This window comes from Gossypium raimondii, chromosome 2 (genome assembly GCF_025698545.1).
Source record: "Gossypium raimondii isolate GPD5lz chromosome 2, ASM2569854v1, whole genome shotgun sequence".
Taxonomy (NCBI): Eukaryota; Viridiplantae; Streptophyta; class Magnoliopsida; order Malvales; family Malvaceae; genus Gossypium; species Gossypium raimondii.
The window spans coordinates 38357342-38380810 of record NC_068566.1 but is presented as its reverse complement, the minus strand read 5'-3'; the positions used below and the strand labels follow the sequence as shown (position 1 = coordinate 38380810).

General features: G+C 35.3%; 1 protein-coding gene and 1 long non-coding RNA gene across 2 annotated transcripts; both read right to left on the bottom strand.

Moving 5' to 3' along the window:
* Positions 1 to 13096: 13096 nt before the first annotated feature.
* On the bottom strand, positions 13097 to 15752 carry LOC105788661 (SUMO-activating enzyme subunit 1B-1). Its single transcript, XM_012615641.2, has 10 exons — positions 15456 to 15752; positions 15280 to 15331; positions 14973 to 15168; positions 14736 to 14815; positions 14521 to 14637; positions 14331 to 14381; positions 14093 to 14159; positions 13727 to 13830; positions 13541 to 13645; positions 13097 to 13394 (listed from the first exon to the last, which is right to left on the bottom strand). Exons 1-10 carry the CDS (start codon positions 15536 to 15538, stop codon positions 13278 to 13280), a joined length of 972 nt encoding a protein of 323 aa, XP_012471095.1. The 5' UTR covers positions 15539 to 15752; the 3' UTR covers positions 13097 to 13277.
* Positions 15753 to 16203: 451 nt separating this feature from the next.
* LOC128034771 (uncharacterized) lies at positions 16204 to 20431 on the bottom strand. The gene is made up of 4 exons (XR_008190878.1): positions 20199 to 20431; positions 16611 to 16680; positions 16380 to 16508; positions 16204 to 16291 (listed from the first exon to the last, which is right to left on the bottom strand). It is a non-coding gene; the product is annotated as an uncharacterized LOC128034771 (long non-coding RNA).
* Between the last annotated feature and the right edge of the window lie 3038 nt (positions 20432 to 23469).

Genomic DNA, 23469 nt, shown 5'->3' with positions numbered 1-23469 from the left:
TAATAATCCCATCCAAAAATTTTACTGGCGTAGTTTTCATAAATGCTAATAACTTGAGCTCCCGAACTTGAAATCGAGTGATTCAAAGTGTGTTTCGAAGCTAAGAGATAAATATTCGAACACTATGAGATATTTCAACCCAAAAATGCCTGGATCCCATCCAAAAAGTCGTCACAAGTTGATTGATTTTTCAAACTTGAAAATTGGCACATTCAGTGAATGGAATTTAATAAATTTCACCCTATCTGTACATGTATCGGTTTATAATATGGGAGAGTTCAATCATGGTACTTTAATGGAATGTCCTATGATTAAATAATGTTGTAACTAATAGACGAATAATTGAAACTTAATTACAAATTGTTTGAGCTCTAATTCTAATTATATATGTCTAATCGATCATTCCACTAGCTCGATATAACTCAAAACGAATTGCATGTAAAAAAGGATACTATGGAATGAATGAAAATGACAATTAAGATAAATATATTGCATGTATCATTATCCACAGTAAATGTGTTTTCTTACTGAATATAAAGCAGACTTGACATCCAATTGGTTCACCAGAAACCTTGAACCCATCTGGTTGTTCAATGAAGATTTCTTCCTTAAGAAAACCATTTAGAAAAGCAGAGTTGACATCCAATTGGTGCACTCTCCATTGCTTTTGAGCAACCAAGGAAAACAAAAGCCTTATAGTATCTAACCTTGCAACTGGTGCAAAGGTCTCTGAGAAGTCAATACCATACTGTTGGTTGTATCCCTTCACTACAAGTCTTGCTTTTGCTTGTTCAAAGACCCATCAGCATTGTACTTGACCCTAAACACCCACTTCATACCAATGATTCTTTTTTGGACTGACTTATTAACCAGCTCCTATGTGTCATTCTTATGTATCATTTTCATTTCTACTTGCACTGCCCTTCTCCAACAATATTTTTTAGTAGCTTCATCAAATCTTGAAGGCTCCAGTATAGCCACATCACATCTTTGATAGATATCAGTGATGGTTCTTATACTTATCACAAGTACATCATCGAATCCATCATCAATTTATGCTTCTTCTTCAACAAGCTACAAATCACTGTCTTGTTGATCTTACTCATTCAAGCTTACATCTGCACCATTCCAATTCTATACACTGCCATCATCAAACTTTACATCCCTACTTACCAAAACCCTTTTGGTGGTGGGAACAAAGACCCTGTACCCCTTCTTTGTGCTACTATAATCAACAAAGATCCCTGACACAAACTTTCTTTCTAGTTTGGTTCTCTTCTCAACTAGAACAAGTGTATAGCAGATACAACCAAACACTTTTAGATGAAAAACAATTGGCTTGTGTCCAAACCATGCTTCAAAAGGAGCGACAGTCAAAGAGATTCCTTCTCGAACCCTGTTGAGTAAGTACGTTGAGGTGTTCACAGCCTCAGCCCAAAAATTACTTAGCAATTTGCTTTCAAATAGTAGGCATCTAGCCATGTCAAGTACTATTTGATTCTTCATTTCACAAACACCATTCTGCTGAGGTGTATAGATTGTTCTCAGTTGATGTTGAATTGCAGCTTGCTCACATAGCTTCTGAAACCTTTTTGACAAATACTTAGTGCCATTGTCTGATCTCAAGGCCTTGAGCTTGCAACTTGCTTGATTCTCAGCTAAGGCTTTAAACTTGCTAAATACTTCAGGTATTTCTGATTTTTGTTTCAGAAAATTCACCTAGCAGAACCTTGTGCAATCATCTATAAAAAGCACAAAGTACCTACTGTCACTTAGAGAAGAGGTCTTCATTGGTCCACAAATGTCAGTATGGACCAATTAAAGCTAGTCTCGAGCTCTCCATGCTTTGTTGACTAGAAATGGTAATTTCACTAGCTTCCTAAGCTGAAAAAACCTCACAAACTCTATCCTTACTTCAACCCTGGACATATCTTCAACTTGATCCAACTTGTGCAGCAAACCAAGTAACCTATAGTTAACATGGCCTAACCTTTTGTACCACAAACATGATTCATCATCCAGACTAACATAAGCCTTCCTTTCTAACTGATTTATATCCAACATAAAACATCTCTCAGTCATAGCTACTGTCACTAGTTCTTGACCAAGTGAGTCCTAAATCACACAAGATTTATTCTTAAAAATAAGAGAATAACCCTTCTCTATTAACTGACCAACACTAAGCATATTTTAGTCTATATCAGGTACAAAGAGGACATCTGAAATTGTCTTGTTACCTGAGTGTGTACTGATTACAACATTGCCTCTGCCTCTAGCCTTAATGAAGTTTCTATTCCCTATTCTGAATTTGGAGACAAAACTACTGTCAAGTTCTCTAAATGACCCTTCATCAGGTGCCATATGATGAGTACAACCACTGTTTATCAACCAGTCCCTTCTGACCTTACTTGAGGTTGCAAAATAGGATGCAGTGAAAACATGCTCCTCCTGAGCTTGAATGTCCTCAACAACTTGAGCTTGATTTTGCTGCTGAGGTTGTGCCCTTCCTTTGTTTTTGTAGACCTTTTCCATGTGACCAAATTACTTGCAGCTCCTACACTGGATGTCAGGTCTGTACCAGTAATACCTCTCCAAGTGTGTGGACTTCTTGCAGTGAATGCATAGTGAGAACCTTCCAGCATCCCTGTTTAGTTTCTCCCTTTTATCAAGCCAAAATTTCTTTTCTTTGTAGTTCGAGCCTGAGCTTTTTTTGCTTCTTGCTTGGAAGGCTCTTTTAGGATACCCCTCCAGCCTGTTGACCCTCCTCTACTCTTGTGCATAAAGAGCATTTATCAACTTTGACAGTGAAATAGTTGATAAATCTCTTGAGTCTTCCAATGAGGAGATCATTAACTCATATTTTTTAGGAAGGGTTATAATGACCTTCTCAATAATTCTCTTGTCACTGAAATCATCTCTAAGGAGCCTGATGTTGTTGACTGTGGCCATTATTCTATTAGAGTACTGCTTAATTGTTTCAGACTCTCTTATTTTTAAATTTTCAAAGTCTCTTATCAAGTTGATTAACTGTTGTTGCCTGGTTTTATCAGACCCTAAAAACTCTTCTTTCAGCCTATCTCAAGCCTGTTTTGGAGTGTTATAGGCCATTATCCGAGTGAAGATCACATCAGAAACTCCACTTTACAAACATGACATTGTTTTGTGTTTCTTAGCACAATATTCACTGTGTTGTCTGATTTGTGCTATGGTGGGGTTGGCTCTCAATGGAGGTGGTTCTGTGTCAGTTTTCACCTCATTCCACAGGTTGTGAGTTTGCAGGTAAATCTTCATTTTCACTACCCATATGTGGTAATTTTCACTAGCAAAGATAGGTGATGGTGGTGGTGAAAAACTCATGTTACAGCAGTAAAAACAGCTTCAGTTTCTTCCTTTTCAAAACACTCAACAAAAGCAAACAATCAAAAATAGAGGCCCTCAAAGATGACAAGCTCTCAATACCATTTGTTGAGGATATCACCCAAAGTAAGAAAGAAATGAAGCAAAGAAAACAGATGCAAAAATTGATCAAAAACTGATCTACATAACTGATTTCATTAAGCCAAATATATGAGTTACAAAGCAGTTACTTAATGTATAACTACTCCCACTAATTACATTGTAAATTACATAACTTATCTTGCAGTGAAACTGACTTATCAGCCAACATCATCACCTAAACATCACATCAACCAGCAAACTAGTCTTGGTGTTTCAAATAGACTAATTACAAAATGAACTAAGCTAGTTACAAGTTGAACAAAACAGAATTGCTGCATTGGTTGAGCTTAAAAAAACTTCTCTGCTATTGCATTGCAGGCCAAAGTTCAACAGACCGACTATTTGTTACAATGTTTGAAAGTTTGAATGAGAGGTGTGGGAAGGAACTTGAAGCTGTAGGGAGGCAATATCCCTTTGAACCTTTGAAGGTCTTTATCCATTTTTTCAGTTCTGCAATACTTATATGCCTATTAAGCTTCTGTATTATTTTGGACCATTAATTACTCTTGTATTAGCCTGTTAAATCTTGCTGAAATAGCAAGAAATATCCCAGTTTGGAATAGTTTACGTTATCGTTATTTTTTCTCAATCCATATACCTTACGGCTTACATTTGAGGAAGGAGTTTAGATGCTGAAGCTAATTTTAAAGTGTTTTTCTTATTTATATCTAAGTCAAATGCTGCTGTATTTTTCCACTTTTTTCTTTTCTTTTCTAATCATGTTAAAGAGGAAATAGGTCAAATAAGTGAGGTGAGTAGGAAGTAAAAAATCACATACTTGGACAGTTGTTAGTTGTGATTCCGCTTTCACTCCTCCATTTGATCTAGTGGCCGCGGGAGCCTGTTGTTAAAGTTAGTTCCCATGCAAAGGTGGCCATGCAAGAAAAAGGGCAGCAGGCAGTCGAGCCATGGTGTGCAGCAGCTGAAGCTTAAAGTTGCTGACTTATTTGCTATTTTTAGTTGTTTTTAATCCTTTTGTAATCTAGTTCATTTTGAACTTAGTAGGTAAATGTTTTGATGTAAATTTGATGTTGATTGACTGAAAAATCAACAAAGCTACTAATGCAAGTTAATCTTATAAGTTTCAATGCAAATTAGTGGTGTTAGGTAATTGATTAGGTGTTAGCTTACTTGTTTTGTGAAGTTGACCAGTATATTTGTAATGGCTTAATGCTTTTTGATGTTAATGAAAGATTTCAGCTTGTTTTTCATTCAAATTCTCTCCTTTCTTTTCTGTTTTTCCACTTGCAAGCTTCTTTTCTATTTTCTTTCTCATTTGTTTCTCCTTCAAGCCTCGAGGCTTGCTGTCCAAGCAAGACTGAAGTAGTCTGCTGCTGCCTCTAACACCAACAATTGGTATCTAGAGCCTTTGTCTTAGTGGACCTGTTGTATCAAACCAAGAAGTCAGAATGGCTTCTTTAGGATTTTCACCAGCAGCCCCACCAGTCTTCAATAGATAAGGCTTTCACATATAGATGGTAAAAATGAAGACTTACCTGCAGGCCTTTGATCTGTGGAAAGTTGTCAACACAGATACTGAGCCAGCACCACTGAGGGACAATCCCACAGTAGTTCAGATCAGACAACATGCTGATGAGAGGACCAAAAGGCATAAAGCCATGTCCTGCATTCCAAACTGTGTGTCAGATGTCATCTTCACCAGAATTATGGCCTGTGAGATTCCAAAACAGGCCTGGGATAAGCTTAAGGAGGAGTTTCAAGGCACAAAGAGGACAAGGCAACAACAACTATTGAATTTGAGAAGGGACTTTGAGAATCTGAAGATGAGGGAAGAAAAAACAATGAAGCAGTATGCAAATAGAATCATGACAGTGGTTAACAGCATAAGGCTCCTAGGTGAGCACTTTGATGAGGCAAGAATTGTGGAAAAGGTCCTCTCCACTTTGCCTGAGAGATATGAGGCAAAGATATGCTCCTTAGAGGACTCAAGAGATCTTGCTAGCATCTCTTTGACTGAGCTGATTAATACCTTTTATGCTCAGGAACAAAGAAAAGCTAGTAGGGCTGAAGACCACCAGGAAGGTGCATTTCAAGCTAGAGCCAGAGAAGCCTCGAGCATCAATGCTTATAGAGGCAAAAATCCCTGAAAAAATAGGCCTAAGCTTGATGTTGCAAAAAGCAGTGATTAGCCCAGTAGATATTGCAAGAGGCAAGGTCATCTAGAAGACAAATGTTGGTTCAGACCAGATGCTATATGCCAGTATTGCAAAAAGAAAAGCCATGTTGAAAAGGTTTGTAAAAACAAAACCAAACCAAGACAGAGCCAATTTCAACAACCAAAGGCTGAAGCTCGAGTGGCTGAAGACAGTAGTGACCAAGAGGAGCAGGTCTTTGTTGTGTCTTGCTTAGCCGCTGAGAAGAAATGCTCTAAAGGCTGGCTATTGGACAGTGGCTGCACTAACCACATGTCACCAGATGCATCTTTGTTTAAAACCTTGGACAGAAGCTACAAAACCAAGGTTAAGGTTGGAAATGGTCAGTCTATAAAGGCTGAAGGAAAAGGAGATGTGATGATATGCACTCCTACAGGCAACAAAGTCATCTCGAATGTGCTATTGGTGCCTGAGATTGACAGAAACCTTCTCAGCATAGCTCAATTGCTCAAGAGAGGCTATTCAGTTGTGTTCAAGGACAAACAGTGCTAGATTGCTGATCCAAGTGGATCAAGCCTTATGACAGTCACAATGACTGATAAATGCTTTGAGGTTCATTGGCCAAATAACTCAAAGTCAGCATACACAGCCTCTACAGATGATTCCAAGCTCTGGCATCAAAGGCTTGGACATGCCAACTTCAGATCCATGGCTCGAATGGCCAGAGAGGGCTTGGCTGAGAACTTCACCAACTCAGTGGAGCATGACGATGTGTGAAGTTTGCCAGATGGGAAAACAGGCAAAATTGCCATTTCCTACAAACTCAGCATGGAGAGCCACTGAAAGATTGCAACTGGTGCACTCTGATGTATGTGGACCTATGAGGACTGAATCACTTAGCAAAAACAAGTATTTCATCCTCTTCATTGATGATTTTACAAGGTTTTGCTGGCTTTTCTTCTTGAAACACAAGTCTGAGGTAGCTCAAGTGTTTGTGAAGTTTAAAATTGTTGTTGAGACAGAAACAGGCTACAAGCTGAAATCGATAAGGTCAGACAATGGGACTGAGTACACTTCAGCTCAGTTATAAACCATTTGTAGTGATGCTGGCATCAAACATCAGCTAACAAATGTGTACACACCTCAGCAAAATGGGGTATCTGAAAGGAAGAACAGAAGCCTGATGGATATGGCCAGATGCCTACTGTTTGAGAAGAAACGGCCCAATACCATGTGAGCTGAGGCAGTAAACACTGTTGTTTACCTTCAGAATAGGCTTCCAACCAAGGCCCTTGCTCACAAGACACCTTTCGAGGCTTGGTTTGGATTCAAGCCTTCCTTGGAACACTTAAAAGTGTTTGGTTGTCTATGCTATGCATAAATACCAGCAGTAAAGAGGGACAAGCTTTCAAAAAGGGGCTCAACCAGGTATCCTAGTGGGCTATAGCTCAGTCAAGAAGAGCTATAGGGTACTGGATCCCTTGACAAGCACAGTCCAGGTAAGCAGAGATGTTATCTTTGATGAAAAGGCATGCTGGAATTGGGAGAAGAATGAACCAGAAGCTATTTCAGAAGACCTAGTGCCTAATCAAGCTGAACTTGAGCAGCTTAGTCCTGAAATGGACATTGATGATGTTCCTGTGAGAGGCACAAGGTCCCTAGATGAAATCTATGAAAGAGCACAGGTTGCTATAGCTGAACCTATCAGTTTTGAAGAGGCTGAGGCAGATGAAGGCTGGAAACAGGCTATGGTTAATGAAATCAACATGATCCAGAAGAATCAGACATGAGAATTGATTGATAAGCCTACTGGAAAGAAGACCATTGGAGTGAAATGGGTCTATCGAGCAAAACAAAATGTTGATGGCAGTCTAAACAAGCTAAAAGCTAGGCTTGTTGTCGAAGGTTTCAGCCAGAGTTATGGCCTAGACTACCTGGTGACTTTTGCACCAGTAGCCAGGCTTGACACAGTTAGAATGATAGTTGCCTTAGCTACTCAAAATCAGTGGACCATTCATCAGCTAGATGTAAAGTCTGCATTTCTCAATGATTTCCTAAAAGAAGAGATCTACATCGAGCAGCCTCAAGGGTTTGTAGTCACTAGCAAAGAACATATGGTGTACAAGCTGAAAAAGGCCTTGTATGGCCTGAAGCAGGCCCCTCGAGCTTGGTATGCTCGAATTGACTCCTATCTGATCAGTTTGGAATTCGAGAGAAGTGTCAGTGAACCAACATTGTATGTGAAGAAAAATCAAGCTGAAACTCAGCTTATCTTGTCACTTTATGTTGATGATTTGTTAGTAACTGGAGGAGACAAGAATATACTACATGACTTCAATAAGAAAATGATGAAAATGTTTGAGATGTCTGATCTAGGCAGAATGAACCACTTCCTAGGAATGGAAGTGAAACAAACAGCAAATGGAATCTTTCTCAGCCAGAGTTCCTTTGCTATGAAGGACTTAAACAAGTTCTCCATGAAGAACTGTAAGCCAACAAGCACACCAATGGCTGTTGGTATGAAGCTATCGAGGCAGGGCAGTGGTGAACCTGTTTGTAAGACAATGTACAAGAATCTCATTGGTAGTCTGCTGTACTTGACTGCAACAAGGCCCGATATTATGTTTTCTGTTAGTGTGCTATCTAGATTCATGAATTGTTGCAATGATCAGCACTTTCAAGCAGCCAAAAGAGTGTTGAGATACATCAAAGGCACCATTGATCATGGTGTATTGTTCAAAAGGGTTGAAAACATGAAGTTAACAGGCTATGTTGATAGTGACTGGGCTGGATCATGTGATGACATGAGTAGCACATCTGGATATGCATTTAGCCTTGGCTCAGACATATTTTGCTGGAGTTCTAAGAAGCAGAGTCTAGTGGCACAGTCAACAGCAGAAGCTAAATTGTTGTTGCTGCATCTGTTATGAATCAAGCCATATGGCTTAGGAAAATTCTTACTGATTTGAACCAAAATCAAGAAGAGGCAACAGAGATTTACTGTGATAACAAATCTGCTATTGCAATTGCAAAGAATCCTGTCTTCCATGGCAGAACAAAGCACTTCAATATCAAGCTACATGTTATAAGGGAGATGGAGCAAGCTCATGAAATCGAGCTGGTTCATTGCAATTCGGAAGAGTAAATTGCAGACATCTTTACCAAGGCACTCAATGTGTCAAGATTTGTAAAATTAAAAAGGAAGCTAGGTGTTACCAGCATGGAAACTAAGGAGGAGTGTTAAAGTTAGTTCCCATGCAAAGGTGGCCATGCAAGAAAAAGGGCAGCAGGCAGTCGAGCCATGGTGTGCTGCAGCTGAAGCTTAAAGTTGCTGATTTATTTGCTATTTTTAGTTGTTTTTAATCCTTTTGTAATATAGTTCATTTTGAACTTAGTAGGTAAATGTTTTGATGTAAATTTGATGATGATTGACTGAAAAATCAGCAAAGCTACTAATGCAAGTTAATCTTGTAAGTTTCAATGCAAATTAGTGGTGTTAGGTAATTGATTAGGTGTTAGCTTACTTGTTTTGTAAAGTTGACCAGTATATTTGTATTGGCTTAATGCTTTTTGATGTTAATGAAAGATTTCAGCTTGTTTTTCATTCAAATTCTCTCATTTCTTTTCTGTTTTTCCACTTGCAAGCTTCTTTTTTGTTTTCTTTCTCGTTTGTTTCTTCTCTAAGCCTCGAGGCTTGCTGTCCAAGCAAGACTGAAGCAGTTTGCTGCTGCCTCTAACACCAACACCTGTAACGATGACCAATGCCTTGATCCTTAACTTAAAGACTAGGGTATCAGAATATATGTTTATCAATGTTTGTGCAAATAGTATCTACTATTGGCAAGGCATTTCTTGGTGTTAACAGGATTGAATTGCTTACAGTTAAATCTATACAATTGTACAGATATGGTGGGTTTGGAGTAGGACTGGAGCGAGTGGTGATGCTCTTCTACGGTCTGGGAAACATTCGTAAAACTTTCACTTTTCCCTCGTGACCGTCACAGATTATAGCTTCGTGATGACACGATAGAGCCATGCTACTTTGAGATTATAAATGTTATGTGGATAGAGAATCAATGGAATCTTAGTCCTGCATTTATGTTAACTTTTAAAATGTAACTGCATAAAATACTAATAACTATCTACAATATAGATAAGAAGAAATGCTTTATGGAAGCATTCAATTTCCATTATCAATTTTCGAGTTCTTCTCTCATTAATATTTAATTATTATTAATGAGATATAATGGGATGGTTATAAATGAAGGTGAGGGTTCTATTCATAGTTAAGCTCCTTTAGATTTAACTGTATAGATGGAATTAAATTAATAACGGTGATTAGTACCTATCTACAAAATGAGAGTGTAAGATTTACAATAATTATCATGATAACTTTAGTTTTATTGGGATGCTTCACTGAGTTACAAGGCTTCGAGTAGATGAACTTCTTCATATGTTCTACAAATAAATCAGTCTAAAAGTGTTAAATGAGTCACATTCGATCAATTGACCTTCATGAAATAGATTATGTGTCTTTGTCACGAATTTTGATCCATGACCCATGACAATAACATATGATTTAGTTAGGGATGAATTATATGAATTGCTTTTATATATATATATATAACATGTATCAGATTTAGTTGTCTCATTTGGATTAAATGAAACTGTTTGTCTTCCCAAGCCACTGAAACTTGGTCTTCGTGCTCCTCCTTACCAATGGCAGGTCTATCTCATGATACTCATCATTTTCATCTCTTGAATTAGATTTCAAGTATCCAAAGAACTCAAATAATTTGCATTTTTCTCATCATTCCATGTGAGAAAAGTGGATACATAGCATATGAAAAACTCCAATATTCTGTTTAAATTGTAAGAAGCTAACTGCAGGTGATGAACACTCCGGCAAATGCTACATGTATCACATCTTATCATAATATTGTAGAGCTAAGTGGTATTGGTACATGGTGTGTGTGTCACCTTTAAAATCCTATTGTATACAATGGGAGTTATTTCTAGAATCCTAACAACTCCCATCCTATCCCATTCTCATCTCTATTTTAGACCCCTGAATTTTCAATGGCTTCATTTCCAAATGTTTTTGAGTCACCAGAGGTGAACTTACTTAAATTTCATAAAAACTCTTTTTTAAGCTTTTTGTTTTTAATTTTATTTTTAATCTTATAATTAATATAAAAATTATGATAAACTTTGTTTATTTTAATTTTCTTTAATATAATTTACAAAATTTCACTATAAATTTAGTAATATTTTTAATAAAATTTAGTAAAATGTTATAGAGTAATATCTAAATATTATTTTCTATGATAAAAATAATTTAGTAAAAAATATCTAAATATTAATTTGAGTGGCTCTCATTATCCCAAATTTAAAAATATCTATTTTATACCAGTATCATATCTTTTTCATCAATATTTCTAGCTCCGGGCTTGCGAGTAAAGTTAAAATCAATGAGAATTGGTTTCATTTACAAGACATAATAAGTTGAATAAAGGTAGGTAAAAGTATCATGGAAGCCATTATACTGATAGTTAGATTGCATTTTCTCTCCTCTATTAAAAGAAATAGGCAAATTAGTCCATTTACATTAGATCAAAGAGCAAATTAGTCCTGTTAAAAATTGATTATTGTACATCAACATGAGGTATATGTAGCACATCACATATCACAGTCTGATTATTCCATTGATCAGATCAGTTTTTAGCAGTAGAAATGGATGAGATTTTTAACAGAAATGATTGATTTGCTCTTTGATTTAACATACAATGACTAATTTACTCGATTTTTAAGTAGAAAAAGCAAAATGCAATATGACTTTTAGTATAGGGAGGAGATGGTACTTATAAGGATATGATTAGGAAATGGTAGCTCAGTATTGGGCATTCCATATGAAAAGAAGGGGATGCTATTGCTATTGCTGCAATACATGCTGAGATGAAGTTACCTCATCTATATACTTTGAAACCTGGGATTAATTGGAACCAAACTATATCGTGTCTTAGATGCTTCAACATACACACACATATAGAAGATGTTATACTTCATTGAACTACATATTTATAATCAGAGGCCAAGTGAGGAGAGAAATAGCAGCAACAATCCAGTAGGTTAGGTTCTTTTAAAGTGGTAATCCATCTTCAAACCTCCTTTGCCTGCCCTGGCTATGAAATCATCAGCTCTTTTCTTTAATTCCTCACTAGCCAAAACATCCTCATTTTTTTCTTTCTTTCTGGATCCCTTCTTTACCTTTTCTTCATCACCTTTCATTTTCTTCTCGCTCTCCACTTCCAGAGTGGAACGATTCCCGAGTCTTTGACGACTCCGATCAACGTATTCATCGTAGTACATGTTCATATCACGAGAGGCTGAGGCAAAAAACTTGGATTCTCCAATCAAAACAACTACAATAAGGTTGCCTGCAATAAACAAAAGATTGGGGAGCTCATACATGAACAGAAAACATATTACAATGCAACTAAATGCTATGAACGTGTATATGAAAACCTTGTCCTGTTTCTTGGCTTTCTTTGATTTTTTGATGCCCTCAAACTTTTGCTTCAGCTTTGGATCCATGGGAGAGCATTACAGAGCTCACTCCAAAGGAAGAAAGAGTTCATATGAAGTGGATTTCCATATGAGACTGACCCCCTAAAGCATTACAATCATATGATTATATAGTTGTGGAAAAGGTGGTAAATTTCGGCAAGATTTCCACATCTTGCTTTCATTTTCTATTTTATCATAATGGTAGATTACTTTGTGAAAAGCCATGGGAGATCCCCTAATCATTTTGAGTCTTTCTAACGCTTCTAAATTCTTAGAATAGAAGGAAATCTTATATGCTATTAAAAGCTATATTTGAAGTTGATTAGTTAGTTTAAATGAATAAGTTGGTGTTTGAATAGTAGCACCAAAGGCACATTTGCCATAGTTTCTTATTTCATTTTAATATTGAGTGCCACAATAAAGAACCCCCCACTTAGAAAAAGCATTCATGTTTTCCTTTATATTATCAGTGGTTTTGGCTAGGTGATCTTTAGCTTTTTTTCCTTCAATAATTGTATCAGTCCACTGCAGGTGGTGTAGGACATTGGAGAGTGGGTCATACATGATAAAAGATAAAGTGCCATGTTTGGTTCTTCAATAAAAAGGAGCCGCCCCTGACTAAGCAAATGTGTTATATGGTGATCACTTAAACAATTAGCTGAATCTGAACAATGATGCTTTTGATTTGATGATAACAATTTCTCATAAAGTCTATTCATCTTTTTGATTGCAACTTTACCCACCATAAACTGAAAACCACTACTTTTAATTCACCTTATTTAAACTTTGCCATACATAATCTATCAAGATTATTTGAGGGGTTATTATTTCATTCCTTAATGTTTAAATATCATATGGTAACTTCTTAAAACTCTACAGCATCCTACAAGGTCCATTCAATCAAGCACTCCGAGGGGTTTTAATCGAAGCATTTCTTGAGAATCACAAATTATGATTCATTAGCAACAGTGTTGGCTCCCAATTCTTCAAAAATGATTACAAGTTCTCAAGTTTCGTTTTTCCAGAATTTCAGTTTTAGGCAACAATAACATTAGGTGATCCTATAAAAAGCTTTAACAGCATCAAAGCCTGCTCTGCTCAGCTTCTAGTGCTGGGCCCTGATATATCCTCTATCAAGCCCTTCCCATCCATGGCATCAAAGAAGAAGAAATTCTTGAGTGGATCCCCTTTGCCTGATATTGCTTTGATCACCTCCTACATCACTCAACACTCAATCACATTAAACTAATATACTAATAACCCTGTACCTGAGTCAGGTATGGATACCTCAAGAAAGATGAAGAATCAAAGCAACATAGGTATTTAATTGTTTCAAATGAGGGACAAGAAAAAAATCGAACCTGTCCAAGTATTCCTCCAATGATGGCACAAACTGGAGGGAACTCCCTTGTATCTGTTAGAAGTCTTTCTAGAAGTGCATCGGGTATTTGAGACTCGTCCAGTGACTGCATTAAATCAATATAGCATATGTATGAAAATGCAACACATTACTATACAAGTGTAGATTAAACTGCTCAATACTGTACATTTGTTTCACAAAGTTCCTTTCTGAGCTTCAAAACACCTAGACGATCAGCAATGGAGGTTTCTCCGGGATTACGACCTTCAACATCTTCAAACTGCTCTATCACTGAAAGAACATAGAGAAATCATGTAATCAGTTGCAATACCAAGACAAGTTCAAAACAAAGCTAATAATAAGTAAACAAGGTCTCGTGTAAAATTGGCCAAGTTTAACATCGGTACAGTAAAATGGTTCATCAAGAGCATGCCAGCATGAATGCAAAAAAAGGATACTATGTTATGCCTAAAATCAACAAATTCAAATTTTAGTTGCTTGATTTCAACTCTGCCATTTACTCGAGTAAAAAGCAAGAACGGATTTAGCATACCTCTCATAGCAAAGTAAAGCTTTGACACTCTCCTCGGAAGTGCTCTCCAAGGTACTGAAATGGCTTCCTGCAGTGGAAAAGAATGTACACGGTTCAGATGGCACATCATTACATGATAAAATCATAGCATATGGGGCAGCATGGCACAATATGTACTAAGGTTGATTATAAGAAAATGCCTTTAGGTGTAGTTATCAACACAAATCATTGCTTGCAACAAGCATAAACCATTTCATACCTCAAAGCTAGGGTATTCTATCTGGCATTCAATGGTTTCCTCGAGCTTTTTCTGAAAAAATTAAAAAGGGAAAAAGGGGAATAAATACTTATAAACCGGAGTCTGATTAACATAGAATAAAAGTGGCTTACTAGCTTGTCCAGCAAACATAAAAATTTACTAAAATTAGTTAAATGTTTAATATTATCACCTTTGAATATTTATAGTCCTGTAAATCAACGAACATTTCACCACAAGAGCCTCTACACTCAACTGTATAAAATGCTACACGCTTTGATAATTTCCGACACTTTTGATTGATCAATTTCTGAAATAAAACTGAAGTTTCAGTAGCAAATTTGAAGTGCAAACACATCAAGGCATCAAATAATTTGAAAGATCTATTGAGAATCATTATCTAAGTACCTTTTTTCCAAGAGAGCAACAACTGATGATCACAGCATCAAACTTTTCAAAGAACTCGACACCAAATGTTGATATATCGCCTGCAGTCCTCCCAAAAGAAATAGATTTACTACTTGTAAAGGGACTGAAATCCAAAAACACAAAATTTACAAGCACTGCTACTAGTTTTTTTCACTGAACACTACATGAAACTACGAAGCATATGCAAAAGAAACACCAACGAATTAAGCGGCTAACCTGTTTCCACAGCAACATCAACCATGGGGTTGAATTCTTTCAAAGAATCACAGCAAACCTCAGCCAGAGTTTTCCCGTTGTAGTGATTTTCATGAGGCAATATCAAAAAATTCGCAGGTAAAGACTCATCGGTAACGACACGATCATCCACCAATGTCACACTACCAACTCCTGCCAGTACAATATTCTTGCAAAACTACCCATAACCACAAATTTAAATATAAGACATTGACTAAAAAAATAACAAAAGACTTGTAGTAATAAAGCAAGTAAGACCCATTGTGTAAAATGCCATAAAATGTTATACCTCAGCAACAGTTCCTTTCAGTCCACAGACTAGAATGTGAGATTTGCTTAGTCTAAAACATAAATGGAAAACCAAAAACAAAAAAATAAAAAAATAAAAAAAAACTCATGAAGGTTAAAAGAAATTCAAAGAATAAAGAAAAATAAAGGCACGATAAAAATAATAAATAAAATTACCTTCTTTGAGCATCAGCACCCCAAACCCTAATTTGCCTATCATAAAGGGCAGTCTCCTGCTCTGTCAACTCCTCCCCATCCATTTCAAGCTTTAAACTTTTAATCCCAAAGGCAAAAAGAATTACAAAAAGAAAAAAAAACTAAGAACAATAAGAGAAATGAGAACCCTAAAACCCTAAATTAAGTAAGAACTACTACAATTAGAGCCTTCAGAGCAAACCCAAGTTTTTTTGCAGTGTCAAGAACATGAAAAGAGGCTACTTTTAAGAAAAAGGGTCAACCTTTCATTCTTTCTCTGTTTGACTCAGCGCTAAAGCGAGTTTGTGATTCGGAATTGATTGCTGTTTTTTTCTTTTGGGCCATTAACTTGGCCCAAAAGAGCTGAAATATTGCTGACTTAAGATTTGAATGTATTTACAAGTAGGATGAATTTCTTATTCATCACTGTAAAGATACAGATGGACTCTGCATCAAATACCCATGATTATACAGGATTAAAACGATGAAGAATCCAATCATGAAATTCTACTAATATTAGAGTACGAATTTAAGATTATTTAATGTATGTTTGAAGGATCACTGCATTGATCAATTGTGTTAAGCTTCATGTTGTAATAAGTAAGTTTAATACTTTATAGCAATAGTTTTGTTTCTCTAATCTAAGGAGCCTACACAAAGTTGCATCTGCAGGCATTAATGGCAGGTTGCAAAGAATAGAATTGTGAAAGAATATGTATGAAGGTCTTGCCTGGAAAATATTGGAATAAGAAGGTTTGTGTTCCAAAGAATCCACTGTTCTTTTGGTTGTTCAACAATCTTCAATAATTCCTTCAACCCTGCAAATTAAAAACAAGTATAAAAGTTGAAGGCAGTAGAAGAAACATGTAGGGGTTTGATTATGTTCAACACTGGAACTTAAATTACCACCATCTCCTTGATTACTCCGATACTTGAAGTTTTCTGACATGGTGAAAAGCAGTTTGTTTGCCCCAGCAATGGCTGCCAATCGAGTTTTAGAAATTGTTTCATCCAAAAGCCGGTGCTCTTCGGTTTCTACCCAAAAGAATGTGGACGGTCAGGGTCCATAAATGAATGCTAATATAATTAAGTTCCAAAGTTTTTAGAGTCGATGATCTTATTCAATATTTCACCCACGTTGATCGCCACTCCTGCATGTTGCCATATTATAGCTATTCATCCACGTGGAGCTCCTTTGATTAATTTCCTAGAACATCGTTTAAGTTGTCATCAAAATCTATTTAGTCATAAAAATTTATCCGTTATTTTATTAAACTTTACGATAATATTTTAGAATTTCGTAAAATTTAATATGGAAGCATTACACTCTCTTGCTTCCCTAAACCAACTTGAGCTAGATCTTTAACGAGGAATTTGATTTGAATAGAAACTGCAAGTGAGAAAATTGGGAGGATTTTTTTTATGATTTTTGAGAAACAAACCGTGCAAAGGGAGAGAATTAACGGTTCCCTCCAACTAAATTTTCAAATTGGGAACAACAATTTTACTATTCTTACAATCTAGTCCATAAGCTTAAAATTCTAAATTATTTCCCAATTTAACTTCCTGAAATTATTTGATTTAAGAAAACCAGCTTAAAGTCGAATTTTTTAAAAATCGAGGTGTTACACCTTCTTCTCCGCCTCGGTTTCCAAATAAGTAAAATAAAAACACTTCATCCCTTAATGCCCAAGTTCAGAGGCGTAATCCTCACCCAGAATACCAACCAAGACAAGTTCATCCCCGGCAACATCGGCAAAATGAAAGAAAAGTTTTGAGGCATAACATTTAGGCTTTGAGACCTGATACTGAAAATATAGACTGAGTCTGTTGTTTGAATAATCCTCTAATGCTTGAGATTGTAGGGTCGACCTCCTTACGACTTTTAAGTTCCCCAAGAAAGTGGAATAAAGACTCGACTACTCATTTAATACAATATAATGATTACATGTACATATTGGGAGCTTCTAATACTTGCGAGTGTAACATTTTTCAGGGACTGGCTCTGTTCCTAAAATGAAAATGTTTTCATTTAGACTTTTTTATAATTTATAAAATTTTAAATTAATAATGATAAAATTACACTTTGACCCTCCAAAAATGATTAAATCAAAATATATGTTATTAAAATAATAAAATTACATTTTTACTATAATAGAAATATATAATTTAATTCTAGCAAAAAAAAATTATTTTCCGACTTCACCCTATTTATAACTGCTCGGAGAGACACTGCGAAGAATTGGCAGTGTCTCGTACTGAGCGCCGTAATCATAAATTCGATCAGTTACATCGCCAGTTCTTGAGAGAAATCCAAGCATACAAAACCATTATGAGTACACCTATAAGTCTTCTGTCCATCAAATAGAGATCTGATGATCATTTATGAGATTATCTCAGGCATTTTCACACGGCGGCCCTTAACGCTAGAGACTTGACAGATCAGTGGGTTGTAGACTTGTCTGTCAAATAGCTATTACTAATGGTAATCCCAGTGGACCCCGTGACAGCATCAACCAACCCATCAATGCAATAACTCAACAAGCAATGATCAACTCCAATCTTCTTCTGAGACCCAAAAATGGAGATTCTATCACCATCCTATCTCCCTCTCCCTCCCGCACGTGTTGGAGATGAAGCAAAGTCAGTGTTCCCCCGAAGGTCTCTAATGGCGGACATGGATGTTAAGGATGGTAATATGCGACACAGACTACAACGATAAACACCCATTTTCCGGTTATATGAACGTTGTCCCCTCGACCGTAGATGGTTTTGTAGAAGTCGAAAATGAGTTCTTTGTTTGAGGTTGATGATGATGTTGGTTGGGAAGACGATCCAAAGGGGTTCATTTTGGATGACGGCATGCCAGAGCGTGCTCAGTTTTCAGTTAAAGAGTGTCATGGTCGGAGGAATCGGTGACGGTGTAGAAGATCCAACAGCCTTTATCATCGAGGGTGCCTTGAAACAGATGGAGCTGTAAACTAAGGGTTGGCGGTTGTTCAAGTACTTGGGGTCGTATCTTTAGCAATCATCAACGGGCTTTAATGTTGGATGTAATAGGGCCCAATCAACCCAGGCCCAAACATAAAAAACAACCCAAAATAGTCCCTAGCCCAGCAACTAAAGAAAACCTAAGGGAGAAATAAACCCTAGCCGCATGTCCGCCTGACGCCAAAGAAGCATCCAACCGCCAGACGCTCGGGGCCACTCTGTAACACCCTTACCCGTATTCGACACCAAAATAGGGTACGAGGCATTACCGAGTTTACTAATTAATTTTCGACATTTCATTTTATCTAGCATTCATATTTATAACCAATCAAAATCAATACATTAATGAGCTAACGTTAATCAATTTAACTTATACATGCCATTATAACCAGAATCAAATCATCCAAAATTACCGATAGAACCAATGGATACTGTGATATATCTCCAACAAGCTTCCAACTCAATTTAGCTTAGATAATCATTAAATGTATCAAATAATTATACATATTACCAATAATAATTTAATTCCAATAATAATACACACATATATATAATTTTCATTACCAAATAGCATTCACTTCAATTAAAATTATTACAGAATATAGCTCATTCGAGCTTACCAGACTAAATTGCAGAAATACCAAAATTCAGGGATATTTTGAAGTTTTCTATTTTTTCTCAAAATCTCACCCAATCTTGATCTAAATTAATATTTCATTCCATTTGCTAATTTAAATAATAAAACAATTCATTTCATGCAATTTGGTCACTTTTTGACATTTTTTACAAATTTACCCTTAAAGTTTTACTTTTATTCAATTTAGTCCCTGAGTCTAAAACGTGCAAGTTATCCATGCTAACTGAATATTCATATATATATTTTCCTCCTCCTCCTCTCCATTCCACATCCTTAATTTATAATACATGCTTATAAGTAACATTATCTATGATTTCACAATTTACTTGTAAATTTATTCAGAGCTGTCTATTTGAGTTATAGCCACTAAATTATTTTTATCTTGAGCTACAGAACTCCAAATTAAGATCCGCTAATTTTACCTGAAACTAGACTCACATACCTTCTTACCATAAACTTTTCAGAATTTTTAGTTCAGCCAATAAGTACAGTTTATTCTTTAAAGTCACCTTTGTTCTGCTGTCTGACAATTCCGACCCTTCTTTACTAAAAAATAATTATCTCTTTGTTCAGAATTCAGATGATGTCCCCATTTGTTTCTATTGAAAATAGACTCATTAAGGATTTTAAACATATAAATTTTAACCCATAACTATTTTTTTACAATTTTTAATGATTTTTCCAAGTCAGAACAGGGGAACCCGAATTCATTCTGACCTTGTCTCACAAAATTTATTATATCTCATAATTTACAATTCCATTACTTATACCGTTTCTTTTATGAGAAACTAGACTCAATAAGATTTAATTCCATATTTTATTCATACTCTAATTAAATTTTCATAATTTATGGTGATTTTTCAAAGTGAGCCCACTGTTACTGTCCAAAACCATTTTAGTGCAAGATGTTTATTACCATGTTTATAACACCCTTATTTTCTTTCTCTACACTATTTCTCATCACTTTCTCTTATTTTCTCTTCACTAACATATCAAGAACATAGGACCATATATACAAAAACTTTACATTAACATCATTTCCATGCTTTTTCAATAATATCAAACTTAAAAATATATTAAAATCTTGATGTACTTACCTTGTCATATTGATTTTAATCTTTAACTTGATTTTCTCTCTCCTCCAGCTTCTATTTCTTGAATCTAACTTGATATTCTAGCTCCCCATAGTCTCCTTGTTATCTTTCTCTCTTGATGGATATGGAAATTCTTTTGATTTCTAGATAAAAATGATGATTTTTTTGTGGAAGGACTAAATTGTAAAGAAAGTAAAACTTTCTTTCTTCTCTTCTCTTCTAACGTGAATTGCATGGAAAAGATGATGGGTTGGATCCTTCTCATCTTTCTTTCCACACACATATATATACTAAATATTAAAATAATAAAATAATAACACATCATTTAAAAATCAAATCAAAATATTAATAAACTAATATTTATTTAATTAATCTAAAATATCTCCAACATCATCATTATCTTCTAGATTTTTCTCTTCTAATTGACCATTTTGCCCTTCATGATCTTTTAAAATTCCATATTGAGTCATCACTTAATTTGGTAAAATTGTGATTTAGTCCCTCAAACTTCTTCACCTTTTTCAATTTGGTCCTAATCCATCCATTTTTCTTAGTTTCTAGATCATTCCACCCTTAAAATATTTACACCATTGGTCCTTCAACTTTTCATATTTACACTTTAACCCCTTAATTTTTGAGTATTTACTCTTGGGCAACAAAACTTTCCTCACTTTTACGATTTAATCCTTTCTTGAACTAATATGTCATAATATACGACCCAATGTTGACATAACTCCAAAATTTCCCCTTTTTGACGCTTTATTTTCTTATTTTATTATATCAAAGATAATATCTTGCTGTAAAGATTTTCGGGGTATTACAACTCCTCCACGAACGCTCCGTGATACTTGCAAACACGGACTCAAAGAGTTCGAAGGAGAAAAACAAGCAAAATATATAATTTATTTTTTTATTTTTTTTTCTTTCTTTTCTTTTCGGCCTATAAAAGGCCATTAAATCTGTAAAATAAAGGGGAATAGGGTATGAACGGAGAGAATCGAGAATAAAAAGCAACGAAAACTTGTTTTTTTTAGAAGGTGATTTCTTTTTTTTAAAAAGTGTTTATCGTTTTACATGCTTTTTCATTTTCTTTTATTTCTCACTTCGTTTCATTTAAAATAATAAAGAAAAAGGAAAGGAAAACTTACCTGAGTTGGGGTCGGAACCGGTGCCGAAATTTGGACCGTCCGAATCGCCTGAGAGGCGGCGCGAGGACGTTAGGGTCCCAAGCCCTAGCAGAGCACCATGGAAGCTTTTTTGTTTTTTTTTCCTTTTCATTCGGGTAAATGTGTTTTAGAAAAAAAATTGGTTTTAAGTAACAGATTAAAACAGCGCCGTTTTAGCCTGGGGCGACCCGCGCGGTGACCCGACCTGAAGGGGAGGATCCGCGCGTTTTGACGTCACATGGTCTATTTGCGCAATTGGCCCCTCCTGTTTGCAGCGCATTTCAATTAAACTTGTTTTGTTTTTTTAGAAATTGGGCGGCACATTTTATTTTTGTTTCAATTTGGCCGCTTGTTGCGCAGCGTTTTGGAAGGAGGGGATAATTTCCCTTTTGGTTCTCCACTGTTACGCGCGCATTTCAGTTGGTCCTGATTTTATTTTTTTTATTTTTTTATTTTTCTAAATTTGTTTTTTCGTTTTAATTCAATTTGGCCCATTCTTTTTCTTCCCTTTATTATTTTTATCCTTATTTCTATATTTCTAAAGCACGCATGATTATATATACATGCATTTCAATGTAATATACGTACTTGTATATATATATTTCGTGCAGTTTCTTTTTTTACCTCTATATATATATTATTATATTTTAGTTTTTTACTTTCATAAATATGCGTATACCTATGATTTTTCTTCACCTTTTTGAAACACATATATATGTGTATACATACGCATTTTAAACACACATGTTCCTCGTATTTTACAATTCAAAATACATTTTTTTATATTATACATATATATTCGTTTTTTGAGTTATTATAAATATTTCTCTTATTCTAAATGTACACGTTATTTGTACTCATATTATATATAGGTGTTTTAATATACATATCGTATTTTCATAATTTAACAATACATATACATATACATTTTTATTCTGTAAATATATACACATGTACATGCTTTTATGTTTATTTTATTTTCACGATTTCCAAATACATACATGCATTTTATTATATTTTGATTGATATATTCCACTTCATCTTTTATGTGTATCTTTGTACATATGTTAAATACATGTGTACACATATTTGTAATTTTAATTTATAGTGTACATGTATATGTACTTGTAAATATTTATTCATATTTGTCTTAAACTAGAGTATTTGTTTCACGTTATGCCTTAACCCTTTTTAGCATCTCTTTTAAAAATATCTATTTTGATTTTCTCAAAGTATTTAAATCGTCCTATTTTATAAATTCCAAAATATTTGGCATTCATGATTCTCGTGAAAGATCGTGTCCTAACTTACTGGATCGCGATTACTTTTCGATGAATTTAGAAAGCCAAGTATTTGTTTTGCAATAAATTCACAAATTTTAAATAAAAGCTTATTCTTGGGAATTCAAAATATTGGGTCCTAACTTACTGGTCATGACATTTTCTTCTCGAAATAAGAATCTTCAAAAACAAAAGGCAATATTCGGGTATTTTGAAGATTTAAAAACATTGTGCCCTAACTCACTGGGTATGGTGTTTTATTTCTTTGAAATAAGAATTGTCTTGTTATTCTAATCCATTCATGAAATAAAAAGTTTCCATTTAAAATCTTTTCAAATTTTCGACACCAAGGCATTAAAGAATCAATTTGGTACCAATTTTGGGCATTACAAGGGTGCTAATCCTTCCTCGTGCGTAACTGACTCCCGAGCCTGTTTTCTCAAATTTTGCAGACCAAAATTATTTTTAAAGTGGGCCGATCACACCTTAATAAAGGATCGGTGGCGACTCCAATTTTTGTTTTTATTTTTAAGTCGACAACTAAAATTTTTGTTTTCAAAAAACAGTTTCGACATTGGACATTGATCTTTGTCATTTACAATGTTTCCATTCTTGATAAGGATGCATTTTATAGTATTTAAAGAATAATTCTTAAATATTAAATTGCCTAATTTTATAGGAAAAAGAAAAGACTGTCAGGGTAGAAAAAGAAACAAAATTCCAAAATCAGACAAAGACATTATCTTATTATTAAATTCATAAAATTAAAGTGTTAGAAGAGGAAAAAGGATGACCGCCATAAGGCTTCAGCTACTCAACTTTCTCTAA